The 26827-nt window shown below is 39.0% G+C and overlaps 2 protein-coding genes across 6 annotated transcripts in view; one reads left to right on the top strand and one right to left on the bottom strand.

Moving 5' to 3' along the window:
• Window positions 1-9614, top strand: part of NEK5 (NIMA related kinase 5) — a 64073-nt gene extending 54459 nt beyond the window's left edge. For all 5 annotated transcript variants that reach the window (XM_024755624.1, XM_024755623.1, XM_024755622.1 and 2 more), the window contains 2 exons: window positions 585-693; window positions 7474-9614. In XM_024755624.1, coding sequence (XP_024611392.1) covers window positions 585-693; window positions 7474-7648 — 284 coding nt within the window. In that variant the 3' untranslated portion in view covers window positions 7649-9614. The remainder of the gene's footprint in view (window positions 1-584; window positions 694-7473) is intronic.
• A 771-nt stretch (window positions 9615-10385) lies between these two features.
• On the bottom strand, window positions 10386-26455 carry ALG11 (ALG11 alpha-1,2-mannosyltransferase). The gene is made up of 4 exons (XM_024755607.1): window positions 26395-26455; window positions 20746-20976; window positions 16506-17437; window positions 10386-13523 (listed from the first exon to the last, which is right to left on the bottom strand). The coding sequence occupies exons 1-4, from the start codon at window positions 26436-26438 to the stop codon at window positions 13252-13254; spliced, it is 1479 nt and encodes a 492-aa protein (XP_024611375.1). The 5' UTR covers window positions 26439-26455; the 3' UTR covers window positions 10386-13251.
• Window positions 26456-26827: the final 372 nt, after the last annotated feature.

Below are 26827 nucleotides of genomic sequence, written 5' to 3'. Positions count from 1 at the left end.
GTCTTAGTTCCCCAACCAGAGATTGAACCCACACCCTTGGCAGTGAAGGCACAGAGTCCTAACCGCTGGACCGCCAGGGAATTCCCAAAAAGTACATTTTAAATAACAACAATTAGTTCACCCCCTCACCTCCTTCCTCCCCTCACCAAAAAAGATAAAATTGTGGGTGTGTGCTTTGGGTTTTTTTTTGCAGACATCAGTGATTAACCGTAACCATAAACTGAATACTGGGTATAAAAACAACGAAGGATAAGGGTAGTGCAATAATGTTGGAAAGTCTTAAGTTTTTACAAGATTTTCTTAAATTTTCTATACAATCAAAGCATCTACTCCCAAAGTGGGATTATTTTGTCTCTTCATCTCTGATCCTTATTCTTCTTACTTCTTTCTCTTGTGTTGCCTACTACCTTCAGTACAATGTGGAATAGTTGGTGTCAGTTGTCACCTGTCTATTCTCTGTTTTAATGGAAATTATTCAAAGGTTTTACCATTGTGTTTGATGTTCAATATAGGATTTTTAGTATATGTCCCTCTTGAGATGTATAGGCTGGGATGCTTTAATCTCTCTTTCTGTCATTTAACAGTGGGACCATTAAAACAATGGCTTCCTAAAGAAGAGGGGAAGGTAGAAGTGGCCTCTGACATTGAAGTAGATGAAGAACAACCAGAACCAAGATCTGATGATGATGATACGTAAGTAGGTCATACCTAGATGCCTAAATGAAGCACGGGATATAGTAAAAATGGTAAAAAGTTAAAATGCTGTTGTTGAGGCATAGAATGTAGCCTCAAAGACCCAGCTAAGGAGACCAAGTTTTCTTATATACATGGGTTTGTCTCTGGGTTCTCCATTCTTTTCCAATGGCTTTGCTTTCCCTTTCTGCATCAGTGATATTCTGTCAGTTACTATGGCTTTATTGTACCTTTTGATATCTGGTATGGCTAGTCCTCACAGCTTCCTCTAGCCTCCATATCATTTTCTTCAAAATTATCTTTGCTGTTGCTTTTTACTCAACGTATACATCCTTTCATTCTCTTGTAAAGTGTCATGAAAAAGCTTGTTGGGATTTTGATGAGAATGAGATTACATTTGTTGATTAATTTATGGGAATTCACATCTTTGTGATTATAAGTCTTAACATCCATGAATATAGTATAGCTCTCCATCTATTTATGCCTTTTAAAATATACTTCAGTATTTTTATAGTTTTCTTCATGATATAGATACCACTTAACTTTTTTGTTTTTGCCATTATTAATGGGGTCATTTTTCTCCTACTACATTTTGGCTACTGCTAGTGTATGGAACACTATTGATGTTGTATCCTGTAACCTCACTGAACTCTCTAATTAGTTCTAAAATTTGGAGTCCTTTGAAGTTTAAAATTTTTATTATAATTTACTTTTAAAATAGGTAATATATTTACATGGTTCCAAATTCAAAAGGTATATTCTTTTCATAGTCTTTCTGCTATCTCATTACCTCTGCCACACAATTCCCCTCCCCAGAGTCAACCAATCCAATCTGCTTCTTGTGCATACTACTTCTGAGAAATTCCATTAAAATGTAAGCAGGGCTTCCCTGGTGGCGCAGTGGTTGGGAGTCCGCCTGCCGATGCAGGGGACACCGGTTCGTGCCCCGGTCCGGGAGGATCCCACATGCCGCGCAGCGGCTGGGCCCGTGAGCCATCGTCCCGAAAAAAAAAAAAAAAAAAACAAAAACAAAAAAAAAAATGTAAGCAAATCTGTATATCTTGGTATGTGTATATTCCTTTTCTTTTTTTATAGAAACAGTTTCGTAATGTAGATACTATCTCGCAACTTCCTTTTATCACTTAACAGTGTATCTTGAGTACCTATCATAATATACAAACAGTAGTATATAGAGAGTTTAAATTCCCAGAACAGCAAAGTGTCGTGTCAAAGAGTATGTACGTTTGTAATTGGATAGTGTCAAATTGCCCTTCACAGAGGTTACACCTATGAACACTTCCACTGACAGGGTATGGAAGTGCCTGTTTCCTTGTACATTTCCTTACTCAGTGTGTTACCAAACTTACGGATCATTGCACAGTTGATAGATTTTAAAATGCCATTTCAGGTTTGTTTTAATTAGCATTTCTTTTTTGAGTAAGGTTGCCTTTCCATATGCTTAAGATCCATCTTTATTTCCTCCCTTGGGAATCAGTTTTATTTATAGCCTTAGTCATTTAAAAAATTTAGGCTATTAACATTGTGTTGATTTGGGGAACTTTTTGTATTTTAGGGAAATTAGTCTTTTAGCTGTAATATGTTTCAAGAATATTTTCCCGTTTTTTGTTTGCATTTATAGTGACTTGTGCCATGAGGAAATTTCTTACTTTTGTTTACTTAGATTTATCAATTATTTAATAAAAAATGATACCAGAATTTTTTAAGTACTTTTATGATTTAGTTTCTATTTAGTTAAATATTTTGATCATCTTGAATTTCACTTGTACTGTAAAGTGTGGCTCCAACTTAATTTTTTCCCCAAATAACTCCTTACTTATTCCAACGCCATTTATTAAAAATCTTTATTTTTGATACCAATTTGAAGTGCCACTTTTATGATATACAACATTTTTATGTGTATTTGTATCCAATTCCTATTATTTCTAGTCTAATTATTATAAACATGTTTATAATATGTTTTATTGTTTGGGGGGGCTTTCATTTTTCATAATTTTCCTGTCTAGTCTTGTTTGTTTTTCCATGGGAACATTGGAATCAACCTGTCTAGCAAATAAAGGAGGGAGGGAGGGAGGAAGGAAGGAGGAAGGGATGGAAAAAGGAAGGAAGGGAGGAAGGGAGGGGAGAATTTTCTCAGCCTCTTCCTTTTTCTCCTGGTCTCTATTATTGCTGATGCGAAATCTGCTATCATCTAATTGTTTTTCCTTTATAGATGTGCTCTCTCCCTAGTACTTTCATAACTTACTTTTTCTTCTTTCATTCTTATGTTTTGCTATGATATCTCTAAGTCTGGATTTATCTTTTATCCTCCTTGGTTCACTTTCTTCTGAGAACTCATGACTTTCTTTAGTTCTAGAAATTTTTTACCTATTATTTCTCCAAATATCGCTTTTCTTATTCCTTCCATTTTGGCTCTCCAATTAGATACATTCTAGAGCTTCTCAATCTGTCCCCAATAACACCTAGTTGTACGCTCATATTTTTTAAGAAAGTATTTATTTATTTAGGCTGTACTGGTTCTTAATTGTGGCATGCAGAGTCTTAGTTGCAGCATGCATGCAGGATCTAGTTCCCCGATCCCTGGCCCCCCTGCCTTGGGAGCATGGAGTCTTGCCCACTGAACCACCAGGGAAATCCCCTTTCATATTTTTTTTTTTTTTTTTTTTTTTTTTTGCGGTACGCGGGCCTTTCACTGTTGTGGCCTCTCCCGTTGCGGAGCACAGGCTCCGGACGCGCAGGCCCAGCGGCCATGGCTCACGGGCCCAGCCGCTCCGCGGCATGTGGGATCCTCCCGGACCGGGGCACGAACCCGCGTCCCCTGCACTGGCAGGCGGACTCGCAACCACTACGCCACCAGGGAAGCCCCCTTTCATATTTTTTATTCTTTGTTTCATTCTAGGTGAATTCTTGAATACAGTTTTCCAATTCTCTCTGGGTATCATCTATTAGGTTTTTAACTTAAATGATTACATATTTCCTAATATTTATAATTATTTTTTCTTATATTTATATTTTCTTGCTTCATTCTTGCATAATTGTTTCCCATAATTTAAAAACATTTTAAAATGGATGTTGTGCTTTAATTTCTCTTGTTGAGCATACTTACTTTAAGGGCTTTATCAAAATCTTCCGTCGATGCCAATTATAAACAATCTATAATAAAGAATAGAAGAGAGTTTTATTCAAGCAAAACTGAGAACTATAGACCAGGAGCGTAGACTCCACCAAGGAAGAAGAAAGCCCTCTGGAGAAGCATGGTTTTCAGTACAGTTTTATATCTTATCAGAACAAAGAACAAACATCAAACATGACAGGGGTACCTTCCTTCAAGGTTTCAAAAGAGCCATTAGCACATACACAGCAAGTCAGCATGACCTTGGTGTCTGGGAAGGGACCCTCATCTTTGAAGGAGTATTTTAGCATTGGTGTCATAGGAACAGGGAACATTTATCCCTATCTTCAGAGTGGACACTTTTTTTTTTAATTTATTTTTGGCTGCGTTGGGTCTTTGTTGCTGCACACGGGTTTTCTCTAGTTGCAGCGAGGGGGGCTACTCTTCGTTTGTGGTGTGCGGGCTTCTCATTGCGGTGGCTTCTCTTGTTGCGGAGCATGGGCTCTAGGCACGCGGGCTTCAGTAGTTGTGGCTCCCGGGTTCTAGAGCACAGGCTCAGTAGTTGTGGCGCATGGACTTAGTTGCTTTGTGGCATGTGGGATCTTCCCGGACCAGGGCTTGAACCTGTGTCCCCTGCACTGGCAGGCGGATTCTTAACCTCTGTGCCACCAGGGAAGCTCCCAGAGCTGACACTCTTTAATGGTTAAAGCAGATGTACAAGTGTGTTTGACTGGCCATAAGACAGGCTGTTCCAGGTCACATAAAGTATAGGCCAAATCATGTATAAGCCAGAATGACTTCCCCATACCCCAATATGTGAAAAATTTCTTCCAGTGCTTCCATAAAAATAATTTCATCTCTTGGGCTTCCCTGGTGGTACAGTGGCTGAGAGCCCGCCTGCCCATGCAGGGGACATGGGTTTGTGCCCCGGTCCGGAAAGATCCCACATGCTGCGGAATGGCTGGGCTCGTGAGCCATGGCCACTGGGCCTGTGCATCCAGAGCCTGTGCTCCACAACAGGAGAGGCCACAACAGTGAGAGGCCCACGTACCAAAAAATAAATAAATAAAAAAAATAATAATTTCATCTCGAGTTAGTTCAATGGTCCAACTTAAAAAAAAAAATTTGTTGCCCACCTTACCTTTCTTACCATTAGATTTATTCTTGTGTTTTGGAATTTTAGTTTGCAGGCTCATTTTGTTTTGGAAGTTCTTTTGTATTTTGTGGGTTTTTTTTGGTTTTGTTTTTAAAATTTTCTTCCCTCCTTTCTTTCCTGTCTCCTACATATCTGACAGGTTTTTGGTTTCTTCATTGGGTTCCCTTCCATTCTTCCTAAATGGAACCCTTGAAGAGCTGCTCTTAGTGCAAGGGTGGTCTAGGAAAAAAGCTCAGGAATGTGGCTTGTCTGTCTTGGCTCAACCTCTGGGAGAAAAATACTTCCTGAGAAATTTATAACCATGGATTTGCCTTCACTCAGATTTGGAGTTTGAATTTACAATACTTGGATGGTCTAGAAACATGTACGTTGAACAATTAACATTAAAATTAGCAGTAAGAGATTGTAATACTCTGGGATCTCTAGAAGAAATACATATAAAACACTCTGGAGGGATATAGCCTCAATCCAGGTTACAGTGAATTTCTCACTAAAGCACTGCTGAAGGTGAGCTCACAATTAAAGATTAAATCCACTATGAGAGACAGCAAACACAACAAATAGCTAAATTAGGTCATAAACAACTTCAGATAATATTATGAGTATTTAATATTTGCATAATAATTACTATTGTGTATTTAAAATTATTTAATTAAGAAAACATGAGAAAAAAGCAGGTCTATCAAAAAAGAACAGGAAGATTTGATAATCAACCAATAGAACTTCTGAACGTGAAAAAAGTCTTCCAATAGAAATTAAAATTCAGCAGTTTAAAAACAGGATAGAGTTAATGAAGGAATTAGTAACTAGAAGATAGATCTGAGGGGGAAAAAATGATCGAAAATGTGAAAGAAGTGTTAAGAGGCATGAAGGCTCAATGTATATCTAAAAGGAATTCCAGAAGAAGAGAATAAATGAAAAGCAATATTCAAAGCAGTTATAGCCGTGAACTTTTTGTAATGGTTGAAAGCCACGAATCATGATATCTGGGAAATAAAAGAATAATCAAGCAGGATCAATGAAAAGAAATTCACACGGACATATTATTACATTGTAGAGGAATGGAGACAAAGGCAAGATTTTGTGTAAGCACATACCTGAGTAATGGCAGCTTAACACATGGGAGCTATAATTACTGGTCCACCCTGAATTGATGGTCTCCAATTTCAGGGGAGTCCTCTGTGATACCTAGCAACCCTATGCCTGGTCAGCTTCCCTCCAAACCCTCAGTCGTGCACACTCACCCCCATCCACCTTGCTCTCATCACGTGCCCTGCCTTCTACTTCACAGAGGGGCTGTTTTGTAGGTGGAATTACCTCTGTTGTGTAGATCCATGAATTTTTTACACATGCGTCCTTGACTCCTTCTCCCTCCCTATCTTCCTTCTCAGAGGAAAGCAGTCTCCCTTCCTGTTGAAAGCTCCTCCTTACACAGGTGCTCTAAGTCCCAGCCTTTCCTCAGTGACCAAGTTGCTATCAATTAATCTACCTTTCTCCTGTATTTTCAACATCTATTACTTACTTCCTCTCAGCTTATAAACATGCCCAAATCTCTCCCATCTTGAAAAACACCAAAAAAACCCATTCCCCTTATGTTCTTGAGATAATACTGTCCTTTCAGAGCAGGGCTCCCCTCAGAGGAGTTTTAGCTCATTGTCATCACTTTTTTAAACCTCCCATTGCTTTCTTGATCCACTATATGATGGCTCCGGCTGCAGAGAACTCTGAAATATTCCTGCAAAGGTCATTTATTACCTTGAAATTGCCGAGTCCGATGATCATTTCTCAGTCCTCATCTTATGTGACTGCTCCCTCTCTCTGGAAATTCTCTGCTCCTTTGGCTTCCATAACGAACACTCTTGGTTCCTACCAGCTCCTCCTAGGTTTCTCTCCTTTGCCCCTTAAATATCTGTGATCTTTGAGATAGTTTTCTTGGTCTCTTCCCTTCTTCTTTTCTAAAAGCATCAGTGTTGCAGCCTTAGACACAATTTCAATTCCTGGTCCTAATAGTTAAGAGCTGTGAGACCTTGGGCACTTTTTTTGAACCTCTCTGAGCCCAGCTTCTTTATAAATGGATGATGATAATGTCCACCTCAAGTGTTGTTATTAGTAGAAGAAATATAGCGTGTGTAAAGTGCTCCAGGGAAGTGACTGGCACATAGGAAGGGCTCAATATATGGCAGCTGTTGTATTATTTTTTTTCTTTTTTTTCTCTTCCCTCCTCTTCTTTTAAACTAAGAGTAGATGGATATTAATAAATATAATAAAAGTTATTGAACACAAATCCAGCTAAACAGAATACTAATTCTCCCAACACTGGTTGTTTATCATCCTTAGAGAAACCAGACTGATATGATAATTTATTACCTGGGTGAAAAAGCAACTTTCAAACTGGTCAAGTGTGGGTGGGGCATGAGAAGGGACACTAATTTTCACATGTATTCATTCGTGTTTTGATATCCCAAAGTTGATTTTTTACTGCTTATTATTTCAGAAATTTTGAAGAATCTGAAGATGAGTTGAGAAATGAAGTAGTAGAATCTCTGGAAAAACTCTCTACTTCCAAAGAGGCAGAAAAAAGGGAAGAGGTTTCCAGTTCCTCTAAGGATGCTGAAAAGAAAGAGGTGATAGGCATACAGAAATATGCAGAATTAAATGAAGGTTTGTAGAGTATTTTTACTCCATCTGATGACAAAATTTGTATTGTTGACGAAGACCCAGGAACATCAACCACCAGTCAAAATATACAAGTGTGATTATTGAACTTTTTCTTTTTTTTTTTTAAACATCTTTATTGGGGTATAATTGCTTTACAATGAACTTTTTCTTAAATAACAAGTTAGTATCTATTACAGTGTCTCTTTGGGAGCAGTCATAAATATACATTTATTGTAAGGGTTTTCCAGTAATCCCAAGGCTTTATTAGTTTTCTTCTCAATTTAGACAACATGACTAACTTCTGAATTAATTAAAATTAATAAAATTTAAATAATTAAAATAAAAATTTAAAAAATAATTTTAAAATTATTTAAAATTAATATTTTTACGCTAAGAAATCTTTCAGATAATATGTGTGGTTGGCAGAGTAATGTGGCTCCCCTCACCCCACATGCACCCAAAAATGTGAATATATTTTTACCTGGCAGAGGGGAATTAAGGTTGCAGATGGAATTAAGGTTGCTAATCAGCTGACCTTAAAATAGGGAGGTTATCTTGGATTATTCAGGTGGGCTCAATGTAAGCACAAGAGTCTTTGAAAGTGGAGGAGGGAGGGAAAGGAGAGAACCAGAGAGGTGGCAGCTGAGAGGGATTCAGCTTGATGCCGCTGCCTTTGAAGATGGAGGAAGGAAGGAATGCAGGCAGCCTCTAGAAGCTGGGAAAGGCAGGGCAACGGATTCACCCCTAAGGCCTGCCAAAGGAATGCAGCTCTGCCAATGCCTTGGTTTTAGCCTAGTGAAATCCACTTTAGATTTCTGACCTATGGACGTGTAAGATAATAAATTTTTGTTGTTTTAACTACGTTTGTGGTCATTTGTAACTAGTGATAGAAAACTAATATACAAACTCATTCATTTAAAATAATGAATCTGTCGTTTTATAAAACCATGACTTTGAAATTTCTTAAGGCATATTGAACATGCTTTTCTGAAGCTGACGTTGACACTTACAGGAGTAAGGAGAGGAACAAGTCATGTCAATTATGTACCAAATAATAATTTTATTGTTTCACTGAATTATTTTCTAATAGTTTCAAATGTATAGATTATAAACTTCTGGAAGGCAGGGACTATATCTGGTCTTTGTTTCTTATGATGATCTTTTTATATATAGCGCTTAGCACCATGCTAGAAATGTTTCTTAACTAAGTAAATACTAATACAATTTCCTCATTAAGACTGTAAGCCCTTTGAGGCAGGAAACTAGACTTAAACTTTTTGTATTAATTATAACAATCCCAGTGTTGAACATGTGCCTGGAGCTTAGCAGATATTTGTTGTACCTGCTGCTATGAAGGACAAGAGTGGTTGTATCTAAGTGGTAGAATTCGGCCTGAAATAGCTGGTCTATAATGAAAATAAAACTAAGTTGGCACATTGATGCATTGCTGAACCAAGTAAACAAAGATGAGGAGTGGTTGGTCAAAGTATTCCTAAGGTCTGCTTAGCATTTACATTTGGTATAATATTAAATGTGGGGCATGTTAAGTGTCAAGATTTCCCTAACTGGGATGTGTCTAGTCTTTTCTATCTTTATTTTCCTGGTGATGTCTGAGAGGCTGTTCTTCCAACTTGATGTATAGAGTACATTCTACTCTTTTAGGGCTCAGTATGGTCACATCATGAGGCTAAGAATATTTAACAATTTCTCACCATTATGTTAGTTTCAAACTAGGTAACACATGACCCTGAGGGATTGAAGCATCTTTAATTCTACAGCTCTTTTAGTGGTCAGTATATACATGTTTAATTTACTTTCAGGACATTATCTGGTTCAGACACTGAATCTGCTGGTATCATCCTCATTCTAAACAGTACCTGAAAGCATGGAAAATGAAACGTGCTTCCTGAAAAATCCCAAAGATCAATTATATACAGGAAAAAAAAAAAAGGAATGTTTAAGGTCAGTGTTTAAGAGTAAACATAGCAGGTTTGCTCCAATAACAAGATGCTTGGCTAAAATCTCCTTTAGGTAACAGCCACCCACCCTTATCATTCATTCTAAGATTTTGAGTTCTTTGCTGTAAATTAGGAAGTATTCAATGTGATAAGTATGCATATCTGCAAGGTTTTTCAACCTGCTCCAGCCCAATTCACCTTACCTATCTTACATACACTGTCACCTTAATCATGTTCTTGAGGCCCAGTTCTGATTACTTTACTCTGGTTTTAGGCTTGGCTACATCTGTTAAATTGAAACTATTGATCAGACCTGCATATGTCTTTAGAATAAATTTTGTTAGAAAAATCATGCGTTTTGGTAACTATGTATGATATCTATCAACTTGATCATTCTTTAAATAGTACCAAGAAGAGTTATCAACCCTTAACCTCCCTTCTAAGTGTCTTGTAACAGTTATGCATGATCCGAGTGAGCACACAGCACTAGAGTATTGGAACTGATGCTTCTCCAAAGCCAAGGGTGGCCTTAATTTGGGTCGGGAAAGAGGAATAGTGGGTGAGGTAGGGCAAATCACATGGGCATAATTTGATTCTAGTAATTTGCATAGCTTCTTGTTGTGGTTTAATGGAAGTAACTTTTTAAAAAAATTTTTATTGGAGTATAGCTGATTTACAATGTTCTGTTAGTTTCTGCTGTACAGCAAAGTGAATCAGTTATACATATACATATATCCACTCTTTTTTAGATTCTTTTCCCATACAAGTCACTACAGAGTATTGAGTGTACTCGAGTTCCTTGTGCTATACAGTAGGTTCTTATTAGTTATCTATTTTATATATAGTAGTGTGGGAAGTAACTTTTTCATTGTACCCATTGACACATTTAGCAGACACACCTTCACGTATTTATTTATTCATATCATAGTTCTGGAGTCTAGGGCACATTTACATAATTAAATACACAAATATTCTGAAAGCACTGATAATCACACTGGCACCTATCTCATATTTTTGTCTGGAATATGACTTTGTAAAATACCCTGAAAATTATTAAAGTGTATGAAGCTCTGTAGCATTTTATATGTCTGAAATAATATTCATTTAAAAAAATCTATTAAACCTGACAACCTATTCTTGGGTACAAGAGGCATAACAGTTTTGTTTTGCCTTTAAAAACTTTTTTCTTTCTTTAAAAAAAATTCTTGGCATGTGGAGCTTGGGAATATTAGCAGTAGATAATAAATAATTCAGAATTGGGAGACTACATGAGGGGTGTAAAGGCACTGTACTGGGAAAAGTATCTAAGATAATAAAACCACTTCTTTAGATCTTACTTAGATATAGACTTTGTACCTATTAAATCTAAATCATATTTAGATACAAATAATTACTATACAAAGAACATGTAACATGTAGTTTGTTATGCACAACTGGAAATAAGAATGTGAATCACCACTGCTGTAGGTTCAAAACAGCATGTTTGGACCACTCAAAAGCAGTGTCTTACAGGAATTAACAGTCACTCAATTTCTCCAGGCAGACAGTAGCTGACATATTGCTTTGACATTCTTCATGGTATCAAGTATTCAGAAACAAACAAACATTTAACACCACATTAGGAACACTGAAAGGAAACATATATGCAAATTTTCTAATGATAGGTTTGTGATAAATGAAAATCATTTTGAAGAAATTAGCTTAAAAAATGTTTTGTGGAATTTCAGAATCCTTTCTTCCTTTCCTATATCCTCTACTTTTGCTCTGTCCATTTCAATTTCTTTATCTTCAGTCCCATGATTTTCTTTGGGTAGATGGGTAAGGTGAGTGGACAATGGTAATAAATCGTACTTCAAAGACTAGCTATAAGATAAGAAAAAGCACCGGGCTGGGGGGTCAGAACCCCCGGGTGGTAATCCTGATTTTGTCATTAAACAACTTTGTGATACTGACAGAATCAAAGTTCTTTAAATTGTTCCTGTCTGTAAAGTTGAAAATAAGAGAAAATTGGACTAGAGAATTTGTAGGGCTCCTTCCAGCTCCAAGTTCCACCAGTTTTTCTTTTCTAAATTGAATACTCTCCAACACAAAGCTACTCTGGTGTGTCAGAACATCCTGGGACTCTGTTTTGGTGCTTTTTGATCTGATGACAGAAGATGGCCTGCAGACGAATCAATAATGTAATTGGAAGCAGATAACGAAGCTGGGTGGATTGATGAATGGACAAGAGGAGACTGGAAAGGAAAAACGTACCTCTTTCAAATGCCCATAACACAAAGGTGTATCAGACTGTGAAGGAGGTCAATTTACTGAACTAGAAGGAACTGATTATGTACGCAGAAAATGTCAAAAGTTATAGGCTCAACAGCCATATTTGCACATGTATATATTCACTTTTCCATGCTAGTTATTCAGGATAGGAGTCCTGTTAAATTATACTGGTTCCTAGTTACTGGCTTAGTAACAAGAATCTACAAAGGATCGTAATGCATTGATAAAGATAGGATTCTAGAAGACATTTACTATATATTGTTACCTTTAAAGTAACTTTTATAATTTTCAAAGTACTTTCACATACTTTCTGTGTTCCCTGTTTTCTTTACAACTATGAAAGGCAGTGAGGACAGCCATTACCATCTCCAGGTTACAGAGAAAGAAGCTGACACTCAGAACGATTAGGAAGCAGCTTTAGTGTCAAAAGGTCAGATGTTTGTAAATGATGAAGCTAAGGTCAGATCCAGCTACTCTACTGCTAGTCCAGTGCTCTTTTCAACATGCCACCTCACTATCTTACAATGCACGATGCTGATTACAGAGACCATGTAGATGGATCCAAATATTATACCTTCAATATCGGAAAAACAACTTACCGCGATGTTCTGACTCAGACCTCTTGAATGACTTCAAAAAGCTGACTTATAGCCTCTGGGACATGAAAATGTTAAGGGATAATGAGAGGTCCAAAAAATGTACTGATAGTACTAAACATAAAACTATTTTCACAAATACCTAGTTAATGGAAAGGATTACTGGCAGTACCCTGGTCTCTACATGCCCACGCACACACATAGAGCAATCACAGTGAGCCTGTCTTTTGACTACATGCTTTTAGAACATGATTAAGTCTGCTTAAAGTTTTTGTTCTTTTAAGAGGATCATTAGATAGATTCAAAAATTTTATCCACAATATTGCTTGAATTTAAACGTACCAGAATTTTTCTGTGTTCCAAAAATGTCAAAATAATTCTAAAGTACTAATCAATTATCAATCACCCATTTTCCCCCCAATATTTCCTTTTTTCTAAAAGGAAATTCTCTTTCCTGATTTCTAAAGTGATTTGATAAATAGTATTTTAAAAATATGGATTATACCAAAATTAAGATTGTTCATTTTTTTCTTTCAGACCCATATTTTTCAGAATTTGAGACCAAACACTAGTCTAAGATTTTTATATTTAAACTATATAAGGTTACCTTTTCCACTTAGGTAATTTTGCCTGTTTCCACTGAAATAAATACCTTGGTTATATACATACTGCTGAGGGCCTTGCTTAGACTAACTTTATTACAATAGGGAATGAGTTTAGAAAAATATTAACATATGAAGGTATCTAACCATTTTATATAAAATATCTCTAGTTTGTACAGATACGGAATTACTGAAATAATTTTTCCACAGACGTTAGGAATGTCACTTCAAACTCCTGATCGGAGAATCTGCTTACAGATGCACGAGCATTGTTCCTGATTTGGAGTCTCTTTTCCGCAGACATGGAAAGAATATGGGCCATAGTCTCAGCATAGTCTTCTTCACTTTCAGCCAGAAAGCCAGTTCTCTCGCCTTGGTGAGGAACGACAATGTCGAGCTTCGGGCCCCCTGAATTGTGTGCAAGGACAATCGTGCCGGCTGCCATACACTCAACAATTCCTGAGAAACAGAAATGTCGTCTTTTAAGTTTCTGAATGTGTTCATAAGAACAAGGATGAGCAGAACCCTTTGCAAATTTTAAGATTCACGGGCGATTTAAGTAAATGTATGTCTACAAATGCACTCGTTTAACTTCCCTGGTGAAAATAATTTTAAGTTTTTTAGTCATCAAAGCTTCATAATAATGCTACTTGTCTTTACTAAAACAGACAAGTAGATAGAAGAATAGTCTATAAAAAGTAAATATACTGCAGATAATAAAGCAAAGAAGACTAGAGAATGTTATTAGCAAGATGGTAGATAGCTAGTGGATATTAAAAGATAAAAAGGGGTAAAAAAGATACCAAAACATTAAAAGTTGAATATCGGTGTTTTAATCTCATCGAAAGAAAATCTCTGCTTGTGACATTTTTCCTGATATGTGAAGCAATCCATTGGCAAAAGTGTGTATATTTTTCTTCCTATTTGTAAGATTATATTTAATGATACTCTTTTCTTTGTCAAAGACTCTCACTGCAGGCAGCGCTATTTCTTGTGCCTAAGAATGTTTCTGAAAGTTGCATCACTAATGACACTTGCCAAATTGAGTGTACAGAAAGTTTCTCACATCCTATTCAAGTTAATATCAAGCACATGTGAATGCTTTAGGGTGAGGCTGTAGTACAGAATGCATAAATTTTGTCCCCAGGAAAACTGAGACAAAGCAGGTGCTGGATGGGGTTTTTTTCCTATTCCATGAGCTGTGTTAATTCTCTCTTTGGTAGGCCTTATGCTTGAATAAACCAGATGTCTAATCAATAAATTATTTTCATGCTCGGAATTTCCGGGGTTTTTTTTTTTTGTTTTTTTAGAATTTCAGGTTTTTGTACTCTAGCACAGGTTGGTCTTATTTCTTACTGTAAGAAAACTTAACAGCAATGTGATTTAAGGTTTTGTTGTGTTTTTTAAGAGGGGGATGTGAGTGATTTAATTCATGGGTACTTTTAGAACCTGAAAGATAATCCCATTGCCTTTATTTTTCTAATTAAAGAATTCCTAAATAATTTGAAAATATAAAATATTCCTGAATTAGAAAAAAAAGGTATCAAAAACAAAATGTTCAAATTACAGCATTAGGACAAAACAGGAAAAAAGTAAGCCATCTTCGTGAGGCACACTAAGTAAGGCTGGTGCTTCTGTTACTGCCTGAATTTCTGGCAAATCTGAGACAACTGTGTGCCGCCCAATAGCAGTGCTGAACTAAATGAAAGTTTTGATTAGTTTCTGCCAAATGATGTAGGTGAGGATATAAATTATTCTAGCCAGCCTTTCTTACCCATGTTTCTAGAGAGAACTAAGCCCTTCAGAAAATGATTTGGTTTACTGTTTTCTTACTTCTCCAAAGGATGGTACAGGCTGATATCATCCTAGATGCACAGGAGAGAAGTTAAATCATTAACAACTGTTTCTGCAACACGGGTGAAATCTCTACAGAATTTTCTGCTAATGCTTTAATTTGAACTCTTATTTGAAAAATATGGATTACACCATAATATTCCGTTCCAGGCTGGATACCGTTCCTCTGTACTTTCTTGGAGACTTTGACCTAATCAATTTTACCCTCTCCCTCTACTTCTCCCTCTCTACTGGCCCCTTCCTATCAGCCCTTAAGCTAGCTCAAACTCGTAAGAACAAAGTCTCTGTGAGGGTGTACACACACACACACACACACACACACACCTGCTCTCCAGGTCACAAGTCCGCCCCTGGCCCGTGTCTCTCCTTCCATCTCCCTCTCACAGATAACTCAGGGCCCGCGTAGGCTGCGCTCAGCGCTCCACTCGCCCCCCACCAGTGACCCTCACGCCCACTCCTCCGTCGACACTGCTCTCGCCCAGGTCGCCCCCCATGCCCTCATCTTGCCCAGTATCTGGTTAGCACTGGAACCTGTCGCCCTTTCCCTTCTTCCCTAAACCCTCACTTCCCTTGGTTTCCATGACTCTGCCTGGTTTCCTTCCTTCTCCTTCACTGGCTACCCTTCTGCCAACTTGTGGCCTCTCACTGTTCTCAGCCTTTTGCACTGCCGGCCTCCTGTTGCTCTACAGACTCCCCTTAGGCCACCCCGTCCACATGCACATCCACGCCCACCGGGCTGCAGTACCCACCCGGACAACTCTGCAGCCTGTATTCCTGGGCCAGCTCCCTCTCCTTACTTCAGACTCACACGTACGAGGCCCGCTGGGCACACACACGTCCCTCAGCCAATTCCACTCCACGTGCTCGAAACTCAGCCCCTCACTGCCTCTGCTCTTGGAGGCCTCTGTGGGCGAAAGCCACCACCATTCACACGGCTGTCCAAACTGAACACCTGAGGCCATTCCAGTAATGAGCACACAATCAATAAAAGAACTGAAAGGTTCTTCTGAGGAGCCTACCTGGAGACAGGGGTTCTCGGCCTTTGATGCACAACAGAATCACCTGAGGGGCTTTCCCAAAACACCTCCACCTGGGCCCACCCCGAGATTCTGATGTGGCTCCTCAGTGGGATTAGCGTGAGGCCCAGGACTCTGAGCCAGCACATCGATGGCGTTAGGTGGGGAGAGGAAATACAGCAGTTAAGAGCAGAGGCTGTCTCAATTCGAATCTGGGCTCCATCTCTTACTGTGTGACTGAACTTAGGCAAGGTCTAAACCCTCTCTGTGTTTGAGTTTACAAAATGGAAATAATCATAATACCTATTAAGTGACGTTCCAGAGAGAGTTAAATCAGATAATACTTGTAAAGACCTTGAGAGTGACCGCCACACAGTGAGTGGTCAAGAAACATTAGCTATTATTATTGATTATATGTTTTACAGGGTCTCAAATGAGGAAAGCACACTTGGTGGACTCGGGGAAGAGACTGAGGACTTGCTGAAAACTTCCGGAATATTATCATTTTATCAAAATCACCTAAAATGTATATATCATGGCACCAAACAAGTTGTTTACAGGACAAACTCACCAATCCCAAAATGCTCGTTCCACATGGTATGCAGACCAACTGTTGCTTCAGACAAGTAATTCTTTAATTCATCAAATGGAATGTTTATTTTAAATTCCACATCTTCTTGAACTCCTAGGTCCTCAGAAAGCCTTCTCAGTTGGTTTACCCTAAGTTCATCGTCTTGGTTACGACAGCCTCCAATGAGGACAAGTTTAAGTGGAGGAAGTGACTCAGCCTCCTTTTTATTCAGCAATTTAGCAAAGGCTCTGATCTGCAAAGGATGATTCTTTTCAGGCCTGAACTGGCCAATCGAAACCAGTAAATGTCCTGAGGTGGTCTTCTCCTTGTGTAAGGGAATGTCCAGAAATGTCCGCACATCACAAGGTGGATAAACAATATTAGTGCAATTCCCAACCTTCCACAGTGAGAGAATATGGTTTAGCGTCCAAGTAGAATTGACCATGACGACATCACTGCAAGAACCAGCAAGCCCATATATAAAAGCAAATAGATAGTAGTAGATAAGCTTTACTTTGCTGAGAAAAGGATTCCTGGTGATGAAGGCTGCATTGTTAAATCTGACATTTTGATTCTTCACTACAGAGAGCATGTCCGTGCTGATGGTGGGATAATGAACATAGCTTCCAACTCGGCAACGGCCTAAATACCTAAAGAGAGGAAGCGTGAAAGCATAGCCCATAGAATCGATGTAAACATCGGGAACACACTGCATCAGAGCTTCCCAGCCAAGAAAAATGGATCCCAGACTTTGGCCCAGCAGTGTGAAATGAGGATAGAGTGAATCTTCCACAAGGTAGCGCTTCCTTAATAAAACAAACTTCACTGGGCACGTTAATCTGATGTTAAATCTTCTGAAAGCACCTTCCAGTATCTGTTGACCACTGACATCAGCATCACCAGTATAAACAACATAAACTGCTTCAGGATACCTAAAACAGAATGTAACAGTTAAGAATTTCATTAGTTTAGGTTAAAATCAGTTTAGGTTGTAGATAATTATTTTCTCACAATCATAAAGCAGCTTATTTTTAGACTAAAAAAATGTTTTCCACTGTTTTTTACTGACTCCACTCTCTCCTGGGTCTTCCACTGCCCTACAACTAAAATGTCAGTCCTCCAAAGGAGACTTCTAGTTCTTTGCTTTTCCCTTCACTAAGAGTTTCCCTCCAGCAGACATCAACAAAATTACTTATTTATAAATGAGACATTTTCATTTTTAAGAAGTCTTCAAAAATTTTGACAACTTTCTCAGCATTATAATGGTAATGAAATATTAATAAAATATTCATAAACAAGAGTTAAAATTCACTAAAGGTATCTTTAGATAGGATCATAAATGCTAAAGCATTAGTGTTTTTAATCTGAGAAATGCACAAAGGTCTTAAGCTGACCTTGTGCCTGCATCTCAATTAGATATAATTATAATGGAAATATGGAAAAGTACATTCTTATGATTTTAACACTTTGGCCTCACTCTGGCTGTGTTTATAATTATTCTCTGAGTCATATAGAACATTTATTAACTTACCTAGTGTGAGCTACTAGGTTCTACAGAATAAGGGATGATGGAGAGTCTTTATCCTCAAGGAGCTCAGTCCAGTGGAGAGAACAGATATATAAACAAATAACGTGCTGTGTACTGATGAAGACCCCAGGATGCTGTGATGTCTAAAGGATGAGCATCTAATCACTCCTCCCTAGCCCCCCTCCGAGCAACTAGATTGAGCCTTTTAAAATGTAAAAAGGATGGTCATCCATGGCAGCTTAAAGATGGCCACAAAATCTTTGACACTTTTCCCGTTGAGAGGTGGATCTATGTCCCCTCCCCTGGAGTAACAGTGGGCTCTTGACTGCTTTTACCAATAGAATATGGCAAAAGTGACATTGTGCCAGTTTCTGGACCCAGACTCTAAGAGACTGGCACCTTTCTACTTCACTCCAAGGGGAGACAGCTGTCATGTAAGAAGTCCTGCTGTCCTGAGACAGCCATGTTGTGTGCAAGCCCAAGCTAGTCACACGGAGAAGCTGCTTGGTAACAGAGATGCCTGACCCAGTCATTCCTGGCCAGGAACCAGATCTGTGAGGGAAGAAGCCTTCCGACAACTCCAGCCCCAGCTGCCATCTAACTGCAACAGTTTGAGCGTGAAGGATTCCAAACAGGGCCTGTCAACTTCGAAACTCCGAGAAATAATAATAAATTTTTGTTTTAAGCCATTCAATTTGGGGTGGTTTATTAAGCAGCAGTAGATAAGCAGAATATCTGTTTAAAAACCCTCATATGGTTTTCCACAGCACTTGGAATAAAGTCTAAACTCCTCACCCTGCTCGCTCAAGCCCTGCGTACTGGGCGCCGCCTCCCTCTGGAACCCCCCTGCCCCCCAACTCTCTCACTTGCTCAGCAGGGTTCAGCCAAACTGGATTCCCTTCTATGAACAAGCCAGGCTCCTTCCAGTCTTAGGGGACTTGCAGCAGTTGCTCCCTCTGCTTTGAATTCTTTTCTCACCCTCACTGTCTTTTCATAAAGCGAGCAGGAAAGCGTATGTTTAGAACATGGGCTCTAGGAACTCAGTTCCCCTGTCTGTCAAATGAGGATAACAGTAACCACCTCGCTAGGTTGTAATGGGGACTGAGTCACCTAACCCATGTGAAACACTTCAAACCACGCCCGGCAGACAGTAAAAGGTCAGTAAACGTCAGCTATTTTTGTCGGTCAGAATTTAGTTGTGCTATTTCCTCAGAGATTGTACCTAATTTACTCAGTCTAAAGGGTGGAGTCACTCTCATATTACCCTATTTGAATTTCTTATATAACACTTCTCACCATTTGATATTTTCCGTTTATTATCTTGTCTCTCTCTCAACTGAAATCTAAGGTCCATAAGAGGGACTTGATCTATCTTGTTCACCATTTAAATTCAACCCCTTAGAACACTGCTTGATATTGGTTGGCCAAAAAGTTGGTTCGGGGTTTTCACAAGATGTTACAGAGAAACCCGAGCGAACTTTTTGGCCAATCCAATACATAGCAGGTCCTCCCCGCTTCCCCCACTCCCCAAATATAGGGAGATTGAATGAAAAGTGTACTGTAGCTTATGCTGAGTCAGGAAAGACTTGTAGGACTTACCTAAGGAGAAAAAGGTTATTTCAGAAAAAAAGGAACACTAGATGGAAAGGCAAGGAATCTTGAGAGGGCGTGATGCCCCTAGGTCAGTATGCTGGAGCAAAGTATGTGTGAGGGGACGGGAGGGATGAGAAACAAAATGTGGCAGGAGCAAGATGAAAACGTATCTTCTACGTCATACTAATTATTTGGATTTTTTTTCTCATCAGTCAGGTAGAGGAGGAATAGGGGTTGCTGGGGAGTGTGAGTACAGATATCATGAAACTTGACCACTGCCCTCAAGGGTAATCTAGAGACAAGGCTAATGCAGTGTTATGAGAAGGAAAGAACAGTATGGACTACAGTAGGAAGGCTTCAAGGAGGTGGGAACTAAGCTGGGATTTAAGACAATTCTCTGGATTTAGGCAGTTACGGGAGATGGCAGAGGATACATAGGGATGGTGGCTAGAAGCCAAGAAGGGCCAAGAATGTAGAAATGCAGAGCTAAGGGCATTACGTGGGAAGACTCTGAAACTGAATGAAGGGCGTGTGCCAGGAAGTAGGGTCGCCATGGAAGGACAATAGTTTTCCTCATATAATGAAACAATAATGAAACCTGTATTTTGCTGTGCCTTTTCTTTTCTTGTGGGATAGGGGTGGGGAGAAGGAAGCCTAGAACATTAAAAGATGTGTAACACCAAATTCTTTCTAACATGGTAACTTACTTAAGACTATCCAAATGATAATGATATCAAAATCAGAATCAAATAGATGCTTTCAGAGAGATTATTTCCTGTGTGCCACCATTGACTGAAAGTATTCAGGTTTAAAGTGCTTCACAGTACTTGGTATATTTCTGTTTATTATTCAATCTCTTCTCCACATACTCTCTCAAGTTATTCCCACTAAATTATGCCATAAAAGGGCAGATACTTCCCCTTTCTGTTTCTTTATCTTATCAAGTAAAATGCAGTAGCATATTGTAAGACAGGTTGGCATATGAGCAGTGTTTCCTTACTGAAGAATAGTTTAAAAAAGGAATTCCTGGCTATGACTAGAGAAAGATACATTCTGGGTGATGATTTTTTACAAAAATAGTAACAATATACCAAATTGTTAAGAAAGATGCATACCTACTTTTTCTGCAGAGCCCTTAAGGCACACCATAACACTCTTTCTCCTCCTCCACCAGCGTTGCAGTAGGGATGGAAAAATGCAATCACCGTTCGATTTTTCCCAGTTTTGCTAGCTGAGCCCGACTTTTTCTTTCTCTGTAGCAGCAGTCGGATTCCCCAAAGGACAATGAGTAGACACACACATAAAACTCCACATACAATTAGCCCAGGGAATAATAATGAATAAAAAAACCTGAAATGAGAGAGAAAGGGGGGTGAAAATGGATATAATGCCCATTAAAAAAAGGCTACAAATTAAAGTCTACTTTCACATAACTGCTTTATATATTAGCAGCAAAGAAAATTTTTATAGCTTGTGAGTCTAACAAAATACTCAGTTATTAAAATTCTAATGCTACAAAATATCTAATGTCAAAAGTGCAGGTCCCCTTTAATTACACAGCATGTTGGCAATTCAACGTACTTTTTCTTTTTAATCAGCAGTAAAAATCAATGTTGAGCCACCTTTCTCCTAACTCAGTATATGTGTTAAGGGATTAAAATAAATTTAATTATTAACCTAAACAAGATATGACTGGGAAAGGCATCTGACCCTCAAAATGACAGTATGTAATCCAAAGAAATATTCCATAGTCAATATTCCACAGCTAAAAGTTTGGTGAGACACTAAATCATCTTTATTATCTCACTTTGCCTCAAGCAGAATTTTTTTCCTTTTTCTTTTTTTTTTTGGCCTTGCCATGCGGCTTGTGGGATCTTAGTTCCCCAACCAGGGATTGAACCCTTACTCCTGCAGTGGAAGCTCAGTCTTTTTTTTTTTTTTTTAACATCTTTATTGGGGTATAATTGCTTTACAATGGTGTGTTAGTTTCTGCTTTATAACAAAGTGAATCAGCTATACATATACATATGCTCCCATGTGTCTTCCCTCTTGCGTCTCCCTCCCTCCCACTCTCCCCCTCCCACCCCTCCAGGCTGTCCCAAAGCCCCGAGCTAATATCCCTGTGCCTTGTGGCTGCTTCCCCCTAGCTATCTACCTTACTACGTTTGTTAGTGTGTATATGTCCATGACTCTCTCTCGCCCTGTCAAAACTCACCCTTCCCCCTCCCCATATCCTCAAGTCCGTTCTCCAGTAGGTCTGCGCCTCTATTCCTGTCTTATCCCTAGGTTCTTCATGACATTTGTTTCCTTTAAATTCAGCTCAGAGTCTTAATCGCTGGATGGCCAGGGAACTCCCAAGTAGAAAAATTTTTGAGGGAAGGGGAATGGAGCTTAGATTTTTCCAGTTCAATTCTGAGTTTTGCATCTGATCTCTTTACATGACCCTGAAACCACTGTCTTCCCATGTGCCTCACTCCCAGTCACTGCTGCAAGGTTCTCTATTACTGCCAGGTCGACTGAGGCTCTGCAAAGGACCCGGTCCAATGCCTAGCATCATACCTGGCTGAGAAGGCAGTCAAAAAACATTTGTTGACTGAATACAAAATTTTATTACATCCTCAGATGTCTTTATTTGGGGGGGGGCGGTGTTTCTATACGACAAATGTGTCATACTGAAATGCAAGACTTTTAATAATAGAAACCGTTATCTTGGCTTTCTCACAACCTTATGAAACAGTACTTCATGTGCGTAAGAATTTTTTTTTAACATCTTTACTGGAGTATAATTGCTTTACAATGGTGTGTTAGTTTCTCCTCAGATGTCTCTTAAATTATGTTAAATTGTTTTTTCAAGGTATGGTTTTCTTATAGGGTTGGCTAATATGACTGGTACCTAACAATTTTTTTTAATACGCTGCCTACCCTTTATAAAGGATTTGAGGGGCCTACAAGACATAAAAACAATAAAATACTAAAACTTAAATAATGAAAAGTCAAGACCAGGGAACGTATATGGTTAAAGTATGTTGGGGCGTGGGGAGGGGACTGGAGACGGGGGTGGAGGGCACAGAGATGCAGGCTCTAAATTTGAACACAGTAGTGAACAGCAGATTGGGTTCTGGGCTGCTTAGTGACCAAACCAAATAGGGGGATATTCTGTGTAGTTACATGGTTTTCATTGTCCCTAAGTAGAAAACATACAAATTCTTTAGAGGAATAAATATTTTATTGATATTTAGTTTTGAAATAAATTTCTCATGCGGGATTTCCTATTGTGAACAAGTCCATTACTTGATGATTTGGTCTCAGGACACCTTTATAAATCTTAAAAACTGCTGAGGACTCCATCCAGTTTTTGTTTACATCAGGTTTCTCAACCACAGCACTACTGACATTTTGGACCAGATAATTCTTTGTTGTGTGCATTAGAGAATGTTTAACTGCATCCCTGGTCTTGACACACTGGATGCCAGGAGCATCCTCCCAAACAGGACAATCAAAAATATCTTGAGACACTGCCAAATGTCCTGCAGGGGCAAAATCACCTGACTGAGAACCACTGTTACACTGATAATATCTACCAATATTTAACATATTAGACATTAAAAATGAGAAACTTTTTAAAAATTATGAATCCATTAAAGAAAGAAATCCATTATATAACATAAACATATTTTTATTTTAAAAAACTTATGTTTTCTAAACCAAAAAAAGTAGTAAGGAGGGTGTCATTGTTTTTAATGTCTGGCTTAACAGAAAACAGTGGCTTCTCATATGTGCTTCTGCATTCAATCTGTAACAATATGTTGTTCTGGTTCAAGTATACGAAGAAAACCCAGGCTCACTCACATATGTAGCAGGAAAAGAGAGGAGTATTTTTAAATGGCCTATTCTGGCTACTAATACTCTTCTGTAATACTATACCAAATTAGACAAGTGGCAATTTCTTAACAGTCAATTGCAACATGGAATCTGAAACCCTATCAATGCCCTTTCCATGCTCTGTTACACTGAAATCTATTGGTTTATCTTGCCCTTTGAATGGAACTTTTCTGTATGTGTGATTTTGTAACACTGTGACTTATTTGGGCAATATTGGTTCACGAGTAATGTAGAGTTTCCAAATGTTGACACATTTCTTTATACAATACCCCAAAATCACATTTGTTAAGATTACTACCCATCTCATCAGAAAATCTCTCTTTAAGTATTGGAAAATGGTCAAGGTCAGAATGGCAGATACAAGTTTCCCAAAATTCTTTCACTTGAAAACTCAAACTTTATCATTAGCAACAAATTCTGTCACTTGTTTTCTTTGTTTCTGTTTTTTTTTGGCCGCACACACAGCTTCCGGGATCCCCAACCAGGGATTGAACCTGTGGCCCCTGCGGTGGATGCGCAGAGTTCTAACCACTGGACTGCCAGGGAATTCCCAGTCACTTGTTTTCTTTGAAGTGACAGGGTCAATCATTCATTTTCAAGAAAATATCTACTAAATACCCAAGTCAGTTTGTCTGTCAGTCGGTCTTTCAAATAAAAACTGTGTCCTGTAAAAAGTAGGTGTCTAATTCAACTTGCAATGTAGACAATCATACTAGAGGTTTTCCTTGAGATAATCATTTTACTTCGGTATGTCGAAGTGCTTTATGTGTTCCCCCATTTTGTCATACAGAATATTAAAAAGATATGTACCCGGGCTTCCCTGGTGGCGCAGTGGTTGAGAGTCCGCCTGCCGATGCAGGGGACACGGGTTCGTGCCCCGGTCTGGGAAGATCCCACATGCTGCAGAGCGGCTGGGCCTGTGAGCCATGGCCGCTAAGCCAGCGCGTCCAGAGCCTGTGCTCCGCAATGGGAGAGGCCACAACAGTGAGAGGCCCGCGTACCGCAAAAACAAAAACAAACAAAAAAAGATATGTACTCAAAGGTTGAGATTTAAGAAAATTAATAATTTTTACTGCTTCATCAAGGACATTCTTAAGAAAAACTGGCTTTAGCAAGTGCATGGAGGTGAAACACAATGACTACTAGTACAGTTTGATGTCACTGCCTTGATTTGTGCTAAGTAACAGTTTTATCCACCATTACTTTTGCACTATCAGTGCAAATGTCAACAAAATGAAAGAGGCAAACGTTATCCCAACATTATTATAAAAATAATTTTGACCTTGAGGACCCACTGAAAGGGTCTTGGGGATTTGCAGGGGTCTATGGACCACACTTTAAGAACCACTGCTGTAAAGGATGAAGAGAGCTTGACAGAAGTGGTAAGATTGGCCACTTAATGTTTGGAATATATCAGTTCATAAAAGCCGTATTATCTTGGATAGTTAGCTTTCTCAGGACAAGACAAAAAGTCTGTTTAATTTAAAATGTAGCTGACTCACAGAATCCAAAGATTTTTATGCCATTTCCTTCAAATGACTTAAGTGGGAAAATAAATGTGATAGGATTTTCAAACTGATCTATTCAACTGAAAATCAGAAAAAAAAAAATCATATTAATGACTAAAATTGAGGCAGTCCTTTGTTTTGAGTCTCTTAGTTTCAAAGATACACATACAGGTTCTATAAAGAAATTTATTAAACATCCTACAGTACTTGCACATCAAAATTAACCATTTTAGAATTTGTTTAAATATAACTAAAATGTGTGCCATTAAATATTTACTCATATTTAAACACAAGACTTTGAAAAGGTAACTGTAATCAACAGTGAATCATTCCATTCAGCAAACTTTTATTTAGTCATTATTATGTGCAAAGCAGGGAGTTCGGGATATTTCAAATGGCAGGGAAGAATATGAACGCTCTGAAAATACTTTCCTGTTCCAATGATTTAAATAATCATTACAGAACTTGAGTAGAGGGGGCAATAATGAAGAAATAATACCTGAATTTCGGAGAGAATACATATACACTGCTATTCAGGATGCTATCGTATTAATGATAAAATTTCAACCTGAACAAAAATATGTAGGTGTTAAAAGAGCTGTGTAGGTAGAATATACTAGGTCTTCTGTTTTACTAGTGTAAGTCAACACATGTAAAATACAGCAGTATTACAACAACAAATGTGGAAAAAAGGTCTGGGAGTTTTTTCACCAAAATGTTAACAATTGTTCTCTCTGGATGGTAGCATTCCTGGAGACTTCTGTTTTGCTCATTTATTTCCTAACTTTTTTACAAGAAACAACGTATTACCTATGCAATGACGACAAGGTAGAAATATTTTATATAACTATTCTTACATCAATCAGAAAAGAAATCAATGGAAAATCAAGAAGAGGATTCAACATAAACTTGACATTTAAATGACATATGCTAACAATGACAGTTCTGGTGAGTGAAAGAAGACAAACTAAGACAAGAAAAAGGAAGACCCGGTTTCTTCTTCACCAAAAAGAACATGACAGATTGGAAAATGATTCGTGGCTCAATCATAAAGGAAAATGAGGAATGAATGCGAATAACTTATGACAGACGAATAGGAGTGCGAATAAGAGAAAGAAAAAGCTAAAGCCGGGAGGGAAACTCGAGCCCTCAGCCAGCAGTGGGGCAGGGAAAGAAAACGCGGTAAACTGAGTCTTTAACGCAGCCTCTTTGTCTATCTAGAAGACCCCAAAGGGAGAGGAAACGGTCACTGGACTTGAGAAAATAGCTTAGATTCGTGACAAGGAAAGCCCTTCCTCTCAAACATTAGTCGCACTGGGAGGACAAATACAACTGCGGCACGGAAAACGCCTGCGAGCCCACACCACCCGCTCCTCACCTCAATAACTCGCCCAAGCACCAACCACTTGCGGCGACCGCCATCTTCCGCCGACCCACGATCTCGGGAAGCGCTTCGTTGTTCCTCTTCTCTATTGGCTCCTGAGGAAACGTGTGGTCACCCCCGCCCACACAGGGGCGATTGTGCATTTCAATTGGTTGCTGGTCGTAGCTTCACACGGCCTTCCAGCCAATAGAATCTCCCGCGGGGGTGGAGAAGTTTTCGGCGTGGCGTACTCTGGCCCGGCCCCCCATGGGCGGAGCCACAAGGGGCGTTGGGTATGGGGAGGGCGTGGCCTGTGATGGACAGCCGGCGCTCCCGCCCTCGGCTCCCTCCCCAACTGAAGACCCCGCTCTGGCGCCCCCGCCCCCAGTCTAGAGCCTGCTGCCCGTTGGAGACCAATGGGAGGCTCATGCGCGTCTCAGATCGATTT

Source organism: Neophocaena asiaeorientalis, unplaced genomic scaffold, assembly GCF_003031525.2.
Source record: "Neophocaena asiaeorientalis asiaeorientalis breed wild unplaced genomic scaffold, Neophocaena_asiaeorientalis_V1.1 scaffold59, whole genome shotgun sequence".
NCBI lineage: Eukaryota > Metazoa > Chordata > Mammalia > Artiodactyla > Phocoenidae > Neophocaena > Neophocaena asiaeorientalis.
Note: the sequence above shows the minus strand (reverse complement) of the source record. Positions and strands in the feature narration are given on the sequence as shown.